The 15027-nt window shown below is 42.1% G+C and overlaps 2 protein-coding genes across 2 annotated transcripts; one reads left to right on the top strand and one right to left on the bottom strand.

Annotated features, from left to right (window-relative positions):
- Positions 1–947: 947 nt before the first annotated feature.
- Positions 948–10860, bottom strand: dcaf13 (ddb1 and cul4 associated factor 13). Its single transcript, XM_053881058.1, has 11 exons — positions 10693–10860; positions 9834–10033; positions 9647–9754; positions 9481–9570; positions 9244–9399; positions 7485–7562; positions 7308–7390; positions 6590–6754; positions 5998–6133; positions 1666–1829; positions 948–1259 (listed from the first exon to the last, which is right to left on the bottom strand). The coding sequence occupies exons 1-11, from the start codon at positions 10760–10762 to the stop codon at positions 1172–1174; spliced, it is 1338 nt and encodes a 445-aa protein (XP_053737033.1). The 5' UTR covers positions 10763–10860; the 3' UTR covers positions 948–1171.
- Positions 10861–11161: 301 nt separating this feature from the next.
- Positions 11162–15024, top strand: LOC128768019 (mitochondrial folate transporter/carrier-like). The gene is made up of 7 exons (XM_053880526.1): positions 11162–11588; positions 11799–11949; positions 12014–12099; positions 12782–12936; positions 13394–13507; positions 13618–13763; positions 14590–15024. Exons 1-7 carry the CDS (start codon positions 11390–11392, stop codon positions 14711–14713), a joined length of 975 nt encoding a protein of 324 aa, XP_053736501.1. The 5' UTR covers positions 11162–11389; the 3' UTR covers positions 14714–15024.
- Positions 15025–15027: the final 3 nt, after the last annotated feature.

Genomic DNA, 15027 nt, shown 5'->3' with positions numbered 1-15027 from the left:
TAGGAAGAGGAGGAGCGATGGAAGCACGTAGAAGAAAGAAGAGGACGCTGGATGTTCATTGACAGCAGGGCGACAGCTGCACGCAAAACACGGACTGGACTGTTCTGTGGTGGCTGGATCACCGGATCGGGATTTCAGATGACACAACATATCGTAATTTATAAAAAAAAACAGCTCATTCAGTAGTTATATTTCGCTTCGTCAATGTACAGGCAGTGGAGTCAATCCCAGCTACACAGGCAGAGAAGCAAGCACACACACTACCAGGAGTAATGTGGTTAAAAATGTCATTTTGAGACTCACCTATTCTATTGAGATGGAATGTCTAGCAAGCACAGTAGCTGCACTGATATTACTGGAACAAATATTTTGTGTTTTTAGGCCAAATATTTTTTTTCTTTTAAAAGAGTCACCAACCTAAATGGTATAAATACATGGTGTGGGGCCCTAATGCAACTATTGGCGGAATAATAAATGAACACCTCACCCCCTCAGAAAAAAAAAAGAAAAAATGGGAAGACCGTCCCGGGCTGCACTGCTGATAGGATTGGAGGGGCAACATTAAGAGGATCAAGCCTCATTATGTCTGTAAGTCAATTAGCTCCGAGCACACATCAACAAGTGTGCGGCTGCTTTAAATCACCTGCGATTCAGATTATCACATGTAAATAACAATCCTGTCAAACTCAGGAGGAGGAGGAATGGTTCTATTCACTTTAAATTTTGGTCAAAGGAACACAAATTTAGTTGCTTGAACATTGAAAATAAAACACGGTTGTGAAAAATACAAACAAAAATTATAATTAGAAGAACATTTCAACCACAGTGTTGGCCACAAGTTGTGATCACACTTTAGTCAAAGCACATCTCCCTTTGGTCCAGGGAGTGATCTTCCAGGAGCAGATGGCCAGACGGCAGTTGGGCACTGCAAAAAAGAGACTCCCAACTGAGAGAGTGAGACAGGAGCTTTAAACTTTATTAGTTTCTAACATGGGAAGGTGACAAGATACAAGCCTCTTAAAAGGCTTTGAAAAAAAAGAACCATATATTGTTTTTAGAAGATGGTGCAGTGTAAAAGAAAAGACGCTCTTTAAACAGTTCTTGATCAAACACTTTATCCAAAGTCTTCCAAGAATGGTCCACAAAGCACAGCATCCAAGCTCTGGGGTTTTTATTTGACCTCGGCCACAACATGCTTCTGCTTTTCCGACCGCACCGGAACACTTCCTGGCTTGCTGTGCTTTCGAACGTTCCTCTCCCTGGAAAATAAGGTAGAAGCTCCGTGAGTGAGTGTTGATTTAACATCTACGTCAATGGCTACACTAATGTACCATGAAAATAATGCATAAACCACCGACAGTAAATCATTCATAGTCCAAACACTCGTCTGACGTCCTGCCGGTAATTAAAAAAAACACCAAGCCGGCGATGAATCACTGGGCTGCAGGGCAAACTGAAACCAATCAATCCTGCATACAGACTGTAAATGAGTATGTTAGGCTTATTGAGACGGAGGCGGGAGGGGGGGTGTCACATCTGCGATGGTGTCTGTCCATCGTCACAGCAATTCTGGCTGAAGCTGGATTCACAGTCACCCCTGCGCCCTTCTGTTCCAGAGAGTCGGTGTCTAACAAGCTTAAAAAGATGCGTGGAAGAGGTACACACTTTCTGGAGCTGGCCTGTCTCATGATCTTCTGCTGCTTGGCCTCCTGGTAGACGGACTTGGGGAGATGCCGGTGCTGGGCGATGCGTTTGATCTTCGGGTGGTGCTGGAACTTCTCCTTCAGCCTCTGGTTGTAATTGGCTGAAGCTCTCTCTCTGTGCAACATCTGGAAGATAAAACACAACTTTTCCAATTCAAGGTGTTCTCACAAGGACAGGAGGAGTTGTCAGTGTTTTCACTGTTTCATCCTGGTACTGGAGGAGAGATTTCTTTTCATGAACAAGGCCCGCATTTTAATGGAGTCTTCAACTTCTGCCGGTGGAAGCAAAAAGACCACAGCATGAATCACTGCAGAGTACGTGGAACAAGAGCTCCCCCTGGAAATGAGTCACTGGTACAGTAGGAGTCATTAAACTTGTATATGTATAGGACGCCATGACTTCATCACCAGCTGAAAAGATGAGACCTCTTGCAGTAAACATTCCTCCTGAGAAGTTCGGAATGAAACTAGAATGAGGCTGATGAATTACGTTCTGCTTTCTTTATTCATCTCAACAAAACATTCCACTCAACAACCATGTCAACTTTCACCAGTGGATCATAGGCGAGTCAATATCTGCTAACTCTTTCCAAGCAGGTCTGTGGACCTGTCTTTGGACCGAGGCTTTTATTCTAATTAAAAGCAACGATTCGTCCCAGATCTAATTTGACAGAGAAAATGTGGTCAGATGCTGACCTTGTTGGTTGAAGGGGATCATTCGTAATAAAATAAAACCGTATCATTCTAGCTCGAAAGGACCGAACACAGTGCCACAGTTTTCAGTGCATCTGCTCATAAACATCCTTCCTGACATCTAAAGCTAGCAGTCCAAGAGAGGGTTTGATGAGCAGGACTGCAAAGAAATATAGTTAGAATTTTGTCTGGTTTTTTTTTTTGAAAATGTAAGGTACTAAGGTAATAAGCCAATTCTTGTACCATGGTGTGTTTTTGTCCAGCCCTATATGAAATGGATTGATCATTTTATTACGGTGGGTTTTTGTCAATGAAATATTGTAATTCAATATCACCAGTTCAAAGGTTGTAGCTTGAAAATGTTAGAGGTCAAGGCATACTGTAAAAGAGAAGAATCTTCAGTGAGACCCAAAAACTGGGAAGTCAACCTGAATTAGATGGGGATCAGATCCATAGGTGATACTCTTCCTCATCTCATGGACGATGACGACGAAGACGATGGGGCATCATCGTGTCTGCCTCTTTCAATTGTTTTTTTTTGCTGTTCAATATGTCTCTCACATTTTGTTCATTATTTTTTCTTTTATGCTGCAAGAACGGGGGAAAGGAGACTCTTCCAGGGTGTTTGGAGGTACTGGCCACTGCAGCTATTCAGAAGTGCTGCAGCTAGCTACATGTTATTAAGGCTGACCGTTACGATGTTAGCTACTATGCACGTAGCGTAGCACAGGAACCGAAGACGGTTTCCTCACACCGGCTTTGATTTTAAAAGCCTGAAGATGAGGAGTTTTGTTTGGGAACACAGGAGCACTGTGGAGTGAAAAAAAAAATGAGAGGAGGAGACATGAAGCAGCAGATTGAAGCGTCTAATCAGATGCGTCAAAAGGAGACGAACGCTGGATTCAGCATTTCAGCGTTTCTTGATAATTAAATACCCTTTTGGTGCAACTTGATTGTTAATGCTTCATTATGTTCAGAGTGGGCCGCTTTAAGTGATTGGACCGATTCAAACTGCTGATAGGCGCAGGGCGCGTCTGATCTCTTTAAGTGCAATGCTTGGGAATAAATCTTCGCTCGCACAGTGACAGTGAAACAAGTGCCAAAAGTGAGCCGGTCCTCCACTCTCAAGTTGCATTATGAGAATCAGCACGAGTGAATCCGATTAGGGATGAAGGATGGCTGCCATCTATCTCAATTATTCTGTCATAACTGGTATTTGGGGCACTGGAACACTTCCTGGAGTTATAAAAGACTATTATTCCAGACGCGGGTGTAACGTAAAATAACAGACAGCCCTCAATTCTGCCAACACAGTCTGTGTATCATTCAGTATTACAGCAGTAGTCTGAGCCGCACTGCGCTCTACAGCTCCCCCTAAAGGGGACCAGAAGAATGTTCTTACTACAGTTTGTGTTAAATATATATATATATATATATATATATATATATATATACGACATTATTGTGAGTTTTTGACAAATTAAAAATGCCCCTGGATGGAACTTTCTACTTATCACAAGGTAAGATCTCTAGAATTACATTGATATGAAACGATGACTAATAAATTCCGAATTATTTCAAACATTATATGTATGTAATATAAAAATAAGTTTTACTCCCAACAAATAAGAGTATGGTATCTCAGATGGTGTGGTCGTACTGAGCAGCTTGGCTGAACTTTATAAACACTCTACAATCATGCAGCAGCTCTCACACGCCAGCAAGGACAGTACCTTCAATGAAAGGGCTACCCAACAGCGCTCCTGACCAACATAATCCAAGGTAAATTCTCCATCTTAAGAGAGCTAGGCAATGAGTTTCATCTCATCCGTTTGTCTTACAACTACAGGAGGAGAGAAGAAGAAAATTGCAACTTTTTTTTCCTATTATTAAGTTACATTTACGGCCATTGTCTACAAGCAATGGAGAACAGTAGTCTGCTACTAATAACCCGGGCTCTGCGATTTTGACTAAAACAAAATTTGTTTTTTTCTTCCCTGAAAAGCCGATTTTCGATTTAGTTAAGATTTTGTGTGAAACTACAAAAGACTAAGTTTGAGCAAATTCCAATTCCTTGCTTAATCCTCAACCTCAATCCTCAAAATCGGTTAAGGAAGACCTTGTTCCTTAGAAATGGGACACCCCTTAACAACAGATACGTGCTCAGAGTCTGGTGGGTAGTAATGCACACTGAAGCGCCAAAGGGACGATCTGAGCCACCTGTGCTTCATACATTCAACAAAAACAACAAAGAAATGATCAAATAAAGAGGAACCGTGTGAGACATGGGTCGGAAAGTCAAAATCACTGACGTGTATTGACTATTCGGTCACCAGCGGACCAGGCTGTGAGCTGGAAGTCAGTGCTGTCACCGCTGAAGCCTCCGTGGCACAATTTTGTGTTTGCAAAAACATTCTATTACACAGCGGTGCCGATTTTAAGCAAAAATCATATTGAGGCTGCTCTGCACTGCGTTTTGATTGATCATGTCACATGCTACTATTTGGCTTCTGAGACTATTTGGGATGAGGGAGCAACAATGTCAGCGAGAGAGAATTAAAAATAAATAGTAAAAGAAATTCAAAGGGTATAGCACAGCTCCCACCCAACAAGACACAAACTCTCCTTTTCCCAGGTTAACTCTTGGTGTCAGAGTAAACAGGAGGCATTTTCTTGTTCTTTTGTTGCATGACTACAGACCGACATCCCCTTTATCACTGCCCACCTTTTCCAACATAGTATTGAGAAAAAAAAAATACAGTCATGAATCATTTAATATAAACATAACCAGGTTCCTCAGGGGAAATTTTCAATCTGGCTCTTGGAGACAGCTCATTGACAAAATACAAATACTCAGCAATGAGGTTCAAATTTAGTTGGTCCTGAGATGTGCCCCACAAGGTTGAACCCAAGGTTGATGGCACTCCCTCACCTCACCACTGTCTCACTGTCCTCTCACATAGTTCTCTGATGCTCCTGACTCCCTCAGACAGTACTACACTTCCTCTCTCAGAATCCTGTCATAGGCGTTCTCTCGACCTGCACAGTGCAACGCACAGTGCAACTCCATCTGATCTCCTCTGTATCCTTGGAACAAACAACAAATTGGTGGTGCTCTTACTCAGCGTGACACCATCGCTGACAGCAAAAGTTCTATAGTCAAGGTCTCCACGCTCGATGCAGCATGCTTCAACAGCTGCCTGTCGACAACAAGAGTGACAGGTAAACACAGCCCAACATGGGGCATGTTCCCTAATCCAAGCAGGCTTCAACAAGCTGTTAGATCCTGCAAGACAAAGGTTACTAATGCAGAAACACGGTTGTGCTGCTTCACAGCATACCATTGCCAACAGTGACCATTGCGCCAACACAGAACTTATTGGAAGCTTATCTACCAAAGTCAGCATCAATTAAGTGAGCTGGCACGGGTCATCCTCTCACGCTACTCTGGCAGCGGCTGCTGGGCTGTGACTAAGTTCATGAATGCAGCAAAGTGAGGCAGTCAGAGTTAGTGTATCTCAGTGAGCAAGATTTACAATTGAAAATTTCTACTGCAAATATAACATCTTCAAGTTGTGTTGACAAAGAAAGGCAAACTCACCACGCCCAATTTCTCAGCTGCATTTGCTTTCCAAATGCGTATATTCATCTCATCAGAACCGCTCAGGATGTACTTGTTGTCCGCCGACCACTTGACACAGATGACGTGCTGCATGCGTTTGGTGTGGTACACCTCCCTGCAGTGGAAGGCAAGAGAGTTAATGTGACAGTACTCATTTCACTTCACTTCAACACTAAAAGGTCAGCTCATAATGCCTCATAACTGACTTTCCTGATCGCTTCAACACAAATAAGAGAGCAAAAACGCTTCATAATTTAACATATCGTGTAAATATCTAATTCATCTTTCAAGGTTTTGTGTGATTTTGATCACACAGAGGACAAAAATCAGAGACTGCCGAGTTTAGGCTCATCCAATAAACACAAGGCAGAACAAGTTGTGGCCTTACTATTAGCGTTGTAATACAACAGTTATTGATCGTATATATGTTATATATTTCCAACTAAATAAAAACTAGCATTGGCCTTTATTTTGGACAGAGATAAATATATAAGATGACTGAGTGTATGTTCATCACAATGCATGTGTTGGAAACCTGCAGTCATGATTGAACATTGTAAAGTTCACTGACCTGCTGTGAGTTTGATCTTTTGTGAAAATACGGATGGTTTTGTCAAAACTAGCAGTCACAAACTCCCGGCCAGTGGGAGAATAGTCGACATCCAGCACTGCAGACACGTGATCCATGTGCATAGTCACGGGCTCCTTGAGGTATCTCATGTCATACGTGTAAAGACTGGAGAGACACAGACACAAACACATTAATCACCTCATTAGACCTGTTCACATCAAGTATATGGGTTCACTTGGAAAAAGTAACAGCCCGAGTATTTTGTGATGCCACACTACTACAATAATACAGGTACTACAACAAAATTTATTTTGCATTCCTTCACATACTGTATCTATATATTGTTTAACTATTTTACTTCATTTCTTTGAAAATAATAACTTATAAAGAGAAAATTCTGCACTCGAACTGGAAAATTCCGTGTACATACATTAGTCTGAATAATGTTGCTCAAGGCCATGTTTTTTCCTTCTGTCTCACCTTTGTGCTCTCAGGAGCACTGTGAATACGCTTCAATCACAGCCCCACTATTATAGTAGAAGTGGTTAGTGACAGGCGATCATGCTGGTATGGGATGGGCACATATTTTTAAGCTGATGAAATATATAGTCTATTATATTATTAAATAATATCAATATTGTATTTTTGAATTTGCACTATTTTTAAAATAATACATTCTTTCAAGAATCACAATTCTAGAGGACAGAACTGCACTCACTTGTAGTCTTCATTCGAGGATGTGAAGTAATACGCCTCCATGGGGTTCCAGCATAACGTGTTGCTTCTCATTGTCATAATGACCTGGTGATGGTAACAAAAGGATGGAGCAGTTTAAGCATCAGAAAGGCTGTAAAAGAGCTCCAAAGGAAGGCATTTCATTGGGCAAACTCCATACCTTCTTCAGCGGCGCAGACTCCCTCATGTCATACAGCACGATACTTCTGTCTGAAGCGCAGCTGGCAAGAAGTTCAGTCTAATAGAAGTAACATGGGATAATGTCACAACAATACAAAGTACTATTTTCACAGTTATAACACACCAATAAACAAAGTCCATGCACCAAACATGGTCTTCAGTGATTAAAAAAGCCAAATGTAGAACACATGTAAAGAGCACCATCTACTGACTGCTAACAACACTACAAGTTATTCATCACAATACATTTGTTACATATATCAACAACAATCAAACCACTGAAACATTAATTTAATAAAACAAGATGGAGCATGCTAGTATTTATATGCTCATCATCAGATGGATCACTTTGCAGTGAGCAAAAATAAAGATAGAGAAAGCTTTGACTCAAATGAGGACTTGCAAGTTTTTACAGGTTAGGATGCAAAAAGCATTCATTTATCTTGATTTAAAAGGCTTCTACTAATATAGAATCAAAATGGCTTTTTAGGGCCTGTCATTTTGGCCCTTCTGTTCAACTCGAAACAATAACATGCATTACCCGAGATACAGATTTTTTAAGACACCCTCCAGTTACGTTTTAATTCAATCACTTTGTGTCACTCTTTTGAGAATCTAATGAAAAACATTTGTTTTTGTAAAAGCATTCCATTAGAGTACATTGAACTCTCAAATGAATTTTGATTTATTCAATCATGTTATGTTGTGCAGTGAGTCTCCCCACGAATGAGCTACACATAACAGTGCAGAGGAATGATCTCCTTAGGATCCAGTTCATGAAACATGACGCAGAAAATAGCCACCAGATTCTTTGGCAACCAAATACAGTGGTACCTTGGTTTTCGAACGTCCCGGACTTCGAACAAATCGGAGTTCGAACAAAAATTAAGAGACTTTTTTAGCTTCTGATTTCGAACGAAAATCCAGAACTCGAACGCCCTGAAAAAAGCCAGAAAAAACATAACGTGCGCGGACTGATCAGCTGACCCACAGCGCGCTTTGTTATTGTGTACAACGCAACCTCTGTATGCAGACATGTCCCGTTAGCTACATTTAGTGACTGTTTTTTCTTCATATTGAGGTGTAAAACCTTTCCTGTCTCCGCATTGGACCGTGGTAGAGTGTCACAGGGGAGGTGCTCGCTCTCCACACCTCCGAGGCTGGAGCGCGCACTCGAGGGTTTTTATGTCCTGTTGTCGGCTGGAGCTCGGACAGGGATGAGGCGAGTCTGGGACAGAGCGTCACTTGGTTTATGACTTTGTCACAGCCAAACTGCACAGAAGCGCACATTCAGAGCTGGACACGCACCGGGCACCTCTTCACTTCTGGAGAGACGTCACTCACTCGGCAACCCCTCCCACATGCAGCGGCCACACACATAGACGAACAGTGCACCTGCAGCAGACACTCTACATTCACTCCTACAAAAGACTATTTTAAGGCTTGGAATGCATTGTTTCTTTTTCCATTAATCGTAATGGGAAAAATCGATTCAGATTTCGAACAAATCGCTTCTCGAACATCTGTCTGGAACGGATTGCGGTCGAGAACAGAGGTACCACTGTACAATCTATTTAGTTCTGGCTTCCACCTCCAATATTCACATCTCCACTGGGTTAAAGCGGCCTTCCACTAATGACCAATCAACGAGGAAAAAAGGACCATGATATGTCGAAATAAAAGTTTGTTATGTTTCTTAAACACAATCATATGCTGAGAATATCCGAATAGAGTCTCACCTCTACTGGGTTGAAGCGCACTGAGCTGAAGCTATCTACACCCCACGTGAAGGAACGGATGGGGCTGCTCCGCTGCTCATCCCAAATGTCCACTTGCTGACCACATGTTGCAAACATACCATTTGTCTGGTGATGGTCAAGTCCAGTGAAGACTGTCTGCAAGATAATATTTAAGAAGGTCTTAGAGCTGAAATCCATAAAAAAACAGCCCTATTACAAATGAACATATCACCTCACCTTGCCTAGAATTGTGTTGATAGGCTCTTCCTGTTCTCCATACCCTGGTGCCTCCATCTTCCACTGCTTCACTGTTTTGTCATCTCCAACCTGCCATTGTGTTAGAAAGAAAAACAAAATCTGGGTAAGCTTTTGATTAAAACACAGCATAATAATACAATAATACCGAGAAAAAGGAAGTGCCACAGAACCGGACGACCAATCCCCGGACAAAACCTTCATGTGCTTGGAGTGTGCGGACACATTCCCGCTTGGTTAGATTCCACACTTTGACCTTGAAATAAAATTAAAAAAATATTCAATGTTTACCGATGAAAAGGGCATGCAAGAACATAAGTTTAAAAAACAAGTACCTCGCCATCACATGAGCCAGAGAGCAGGGTGGAGAGGCTCTTGGTGTGTTTGGCCAAACAGTTCACACCATCTCTGTGGCCATCCAAAGAGGCAATAAAAGGCTTAGCAAAGACCCTCTCTAGCTTTGTAGCATTTAAAGCTCGTGTGTATTCTCTGCACACCTCAAACGGGTGGAGTGTTGGGTCATAATTCCTCGGGACTAAACAGGAGAAGGTTTGGATTAGTTCACAAGATATTTTCACTTGTTAAGAGCAAATTTCCCCGGTTAGTGAGATAACAGACGACTACACACAAAAATTACACAAAACGCAAATTGATCCTGTGTGGAAAGATTTCTGTTGATCGGTGACACTAAGTACAAATATTCAATAAAAAGGGCAGCGATTTCTTTTCACCAATTTTGGCTGAAATTTGTAACATTGCTTGTTTAATTTCAGGCCGTCAACACTGCATCACTTGATTTTTGAGCCATGATCTTGGGAAAAGATGTATCCGCCTCTACTGCTTGTTTGCATGCATTTGTATATATATTTTTGATTGTGTCCTTGTTCTGCCTTGAAAACGGTTTTGTATTTTTGTGACATTGTCTTCCAACTAATTATAATGTAAGACTATCCAAGCCTCTTATCACATATCAGCATGTTACTGTTCTGCTGTCAGCTCATTTTCATGCATACCCGGGCTGGATATGATGCATTAATAGAGCATTTCTATTATTTTATAAGTTAGTATGTGGTAACAAGCAGTTTGGTAATTGTAATGGGGAAAACATAACGTGAACGTCAAGAACATACAGGAGAGTATATGGAGTAAAACATGCTAAACATGAGCAGCTAAAGCTAAAATCTAAAGATTTACCTCGGTGAACGTCCAGTTTCGTCTCCCGGATATAGTCGTCCGGGTTCCTCGAGAGCACTTTAACCTTCATTTGCAGACCAAATGTAAATACTAACGTCGGAACAAAAACAATAAAGACCGTAATCTAAGTAAAACTGCAGCGTATCTGGACACCCATGTGTTGGTAGGAAGTAGCCACAATGCATCATGGGTAAGCAACAGACCTGTGCGTCGCCAGAGGCGGAAGTGCATAAAATCACTTCAAGTTAAAATAATCAGGAGACTTTCAGCAAAAAATTAAAATGCCGACATAGCATTTGCTCTCTGAACTCACTTTATTTCGCGTAGGTTTTGGGTGCAACACATTAAACAAATCGACATGTTGCCTTAACTGCAGTTGAAATCTATAAAGTCGCCCCGATCATGGAAAAGCAGTCTTATTTTAATCTGAAATACCGGAAATGCTGTTTGCATTAAAGGAGAAATGATACACTCAGCAAGGTCGACCTGTGACACACCAGGTTTCTCTGACGTTTGAGACATTTCCCATAAAGAGCGACGCATGTCAGGAACGTGGTGCGCCTTCTAGCGTTATTTTGACATGTCACTGACACGCATTCGTGTTCGCTAGGGTTCTGTTTCGCTTGAGACGACGAGCTGCGGTCCTGTTTGGTAATGTTTACACTAGCAGCCAGCTAGCTTTGATGAACACGCGAGCATGAGTTCAGCACCGAATCATGGCAGCGTCACCGGAACGGAGAACGGACTGACCCACAAACACGCCGTGTCTCTTACTGGACACGTCCGGCAGGTCTTCAGCCATGTGAAGGTGGAAAACCTGGTGGCAGGGCTGAGTGGAGGAGTGGTGTCCACGCTGGTCCTTCACCCGCTCGACCTGGTGAAAATCAGGTTTGCAGGTAAAACACAGAGCACCTTGCTCACTAGTGAATAACTGACTTGTTATTTACAATACATCAAACGTGTGTTTGTGATCCAACAATGGGGGTGATGTGTCCGTTAGCTCCTGTTGCGTCATGCATGTCTACCACCATAAATAGCGCTGGAACTGTTGAACCCAGCAGTGACGCGTGAAAAACAAAACATGTTCTTCCTTCATTTGAACACAGTCAGCGATGGATTGGAACTGAGACCCAAGTACGGTGGCATGGTCCACTGTATGAAAAGTGTTTGGAAGCAAGAGGGGCTCCGAGGACTCTACCAGGGGGTGACACCCAACGTGTGGGGTGCTGGAGCCTCCTGGGGTCTTTACTTCTTTTTGTAAGTACATGAATGCTGCTTTACTTTTGAGACAGCACTGACTTTTGGCATGACTTCTCCTCAGCTACAATGCAATCAAGGCGTATGTGAAGGAGGGACGACAGAGTGAACTGAGTGCCACAGAGCACCTGGTGTCTGCGGCAGAAGCAGGTCAGTTACTGCTGCACACTCCCGCCGACACTATCTGCAAGTAAATACTGCTCTTGGCTGGTCACTGCTGACTACTGTTAGTGCTACTCTGCAAACACAAAACCACTCACAAGGTCGCACCTTGTCTGCTTCTTGCTGGCTGGATTTGAATTCTGTCAAAGACCTTATTTTTCTGTTAATGTAAAAATCTATCCTTCCCGAGAATTGTAGGACATGTGAAAGTAAATGAAGAGTAACTGAATAATAGGAGATGTTGTCGTCCACTATTAAACCACTTAAGATTGAGAGGGGAGAAAAGTAAACACAATGAAGAAAACAACAAGATGACAATCAATTCCACTATTTGAAAGATAAAACAGATCTTTAGTATTTATTTTAAATGGCAGACCAACCGTAATATATTAATCTTGTAATAGATGGCATTCTGCACACTCTCAAGTTAATTCAGGACTGACACTGAATTTATTGGAGTAATATTGATTTGGGTTTTCATTTATGTAAGATGCAGGCAAGCAAATTATGAGTCATTAAGATTTATTGTTTGAACATGAATCTGACACATAAAAAGAGAAGAAACGCTTCTTTCTGACTTTTACTTCTTCAGAACTGAGTAGTTGAACTGTACTTTTTTTTACCCTGTATTGCTGGCTGTGCATTTGACTGGAACTAACTTGTTCCTCAGGTATCATGACGCTCACCATAACCAACCCAATCTGGGTCACCAAAACACGACTGGTCCTGCAGTATAGTTCCGACCCAAACACGAAGCAGTACAAGGGGATGCTGGATGCTCTGGTCAAGATCTACCGCAACGAGGGTGTACCTGGGCTCTACAAGGTGAGATGTTGATGCTGCGTGTTCGGGCTCCTGTCAACCGCAGGGTGCAATGGAGCTGCTCTCAAACTGATCATTTCTTATATTTCCACAAGTGCCACTAGAGGGCACCACAGCGTCATACAATAAACTGCAGCGATGCAGAAGTCATCGCCCAAAAACAGTGTTTATTATGGTATTATTACTTAAGTAGAGAACAATGTCAGTATTAGACTGTTATGGTTAAGATTTTTTTTTTATTTACACTCTGACACTAAAATTTCCCCTCATCCTCTCCCCCCTTTTTCTCATTCCACACCATTACACTACACACTGTCAAATTTTCTTTCAGAAACATGCAACCTTCCATACAAACTGAAAATTAGACAGGAAACCACAGTCTTGACTTGAACTTCAGCGTCCTTTTATAAGGCCTAGATGTCTTGAAGTGACTCAGTGACTCAGAATGTTGTTGCTGCAGGGGTACGTACCTGGTTTGTTTGGCACCTCCCATGGTGCCCTACAGTTTATGGCATACGAAGAGCTAAAGAGGGACTACAACAGATACCGGAAGGTTTCTTCAGACGCCAAGCTGGTGAGTCACTGCAAACTGATTCGCAAGAACATGTCAGTATCACGCAGCAGGTTTTGGGTGAGCACACAATCCCCTCTGTTCTTCTCCATCTCGCGCTGCATCTCAAACAGAACGCCCTGGAATACATCACAATGGCGGCTCTATCCAAAATCTTCGCTGTCGCCACGACATACCCATATCAAGTGGTCCGAGCTCGACTTCAAGACCAGCACAACAGATACAGTGGTGTGCTCGATGTCATCGGACGGACATGGAGGTAGGCAGTGAAGCTACTTTTGGAAATTTTTTGCTATTCTTTCAGTTTTTTTTTGTTTAAAAAAAGATTCCACATTTTCATATTTTTACCTGGAGTGCTGCTGCAAATTACAGAGCCAGCATGTGAGACATATGTCAAATGGTTTCCATCACACTCTCCTCACCTCTCGCGATCATCATTCACCTTCCTCACCTGTATGGACTCAACACACCCAGACACTGAATAATTACCAGTTATTACCACTACCGTGTTGTGACTGGGAGCCAGGCTGCAAGACCCATGATGTCGCTTCAGTGAATTTTGATCACAGTCTGCAAAGTTACCATGGAAAACCAGGAAAAATAGGGTGTCTTTAGGGCATTATGCCGAAAGTGGGCCGTGTCGTTTTCAGTTGCCTTGACAGCCCGATTGTGATGCCCTTGATACATAATGTAAACTACATTTTTTTTTCTTCCTGTTGTGTCATTTTATGTTTGTGTATATTTGATTTGCCTCCTTGGAGTTATGAGATGCGGAAGAGTGTAATTACTGGGGTCACACATGCGTACTGACTCTGTAATTATATGCGTAGTTGTCTGTGAATAACATTGGTTTGGCAGAGAGCATAGCAATTGTTGGCCTTACCTGAGGTTAATGACCTTTGGTTCTTTTTGTTCTGGCAGTGAGCACATGCTTTATAGTGAAGCCTTTGATGACAGTCCTGCTACCTTATAGTTTGATGATAAATTTGACAATAGTAGGACAGGAAGTTTCTTTTTTGTCCTTTAACAGCGGAACCAGACTGCGGAACCATATGCCAATGACTCTTCCCTCTGTCTCTCCGTAGGAACGAAGGCATGGTGGGTTTCTACAAAGGAATGGTCCCCAACTTAATCCGTGTCACTCCAGCTTGCTGCATCACTTTTGTAGTCTATGAAAATGTGTCCCACTTCCTTCTGGGTCAGAGCTGATCGCACCTTCCTCAGGAACTGTGTGTGATGGCGCACACGTTCACTTGCTCTGAAAAGAGTACAGAATTGTGAAGAGGAGTCACTGGTTTGATGACGAAGTAAAAGATGTTTTTTAATGTGCAACTCTGCTCAATATTTCAAAATTATGTTTACATTTTGTTTTAGTTTTCCAGCAGCTGAAAGCTTGCTGCAGGTTAAAATGAAAGCAGACGTTTAGTCGATGTTATTGAACAAACAAATGATACACCTCCTACAGATGTACACTTGCTGGCAGCAGACTGTAAAAGCATTTCTTTTTTAATTAAAACTCAAAC

The sequence above is a fragment of the Synchiropus splendidus genome, chromosome 12 (assembly GCF_027744825.2).
Source record: "Synchiropus splendidus isolate RoL2022-P1 chromosome 12, RoL_Sspl_1.0, whole genome shotgun sequence".
NCBI classification, from domain to species: Eukaryota; Metazoa; Chordata; class Actinopteri; order Syngnathiformes; family Callionymidae; genus Synchiropus; species Synchiropus splendidus.
This window is presented reverse-complemented; position numbering and strand designations above follow the sequence as displayed.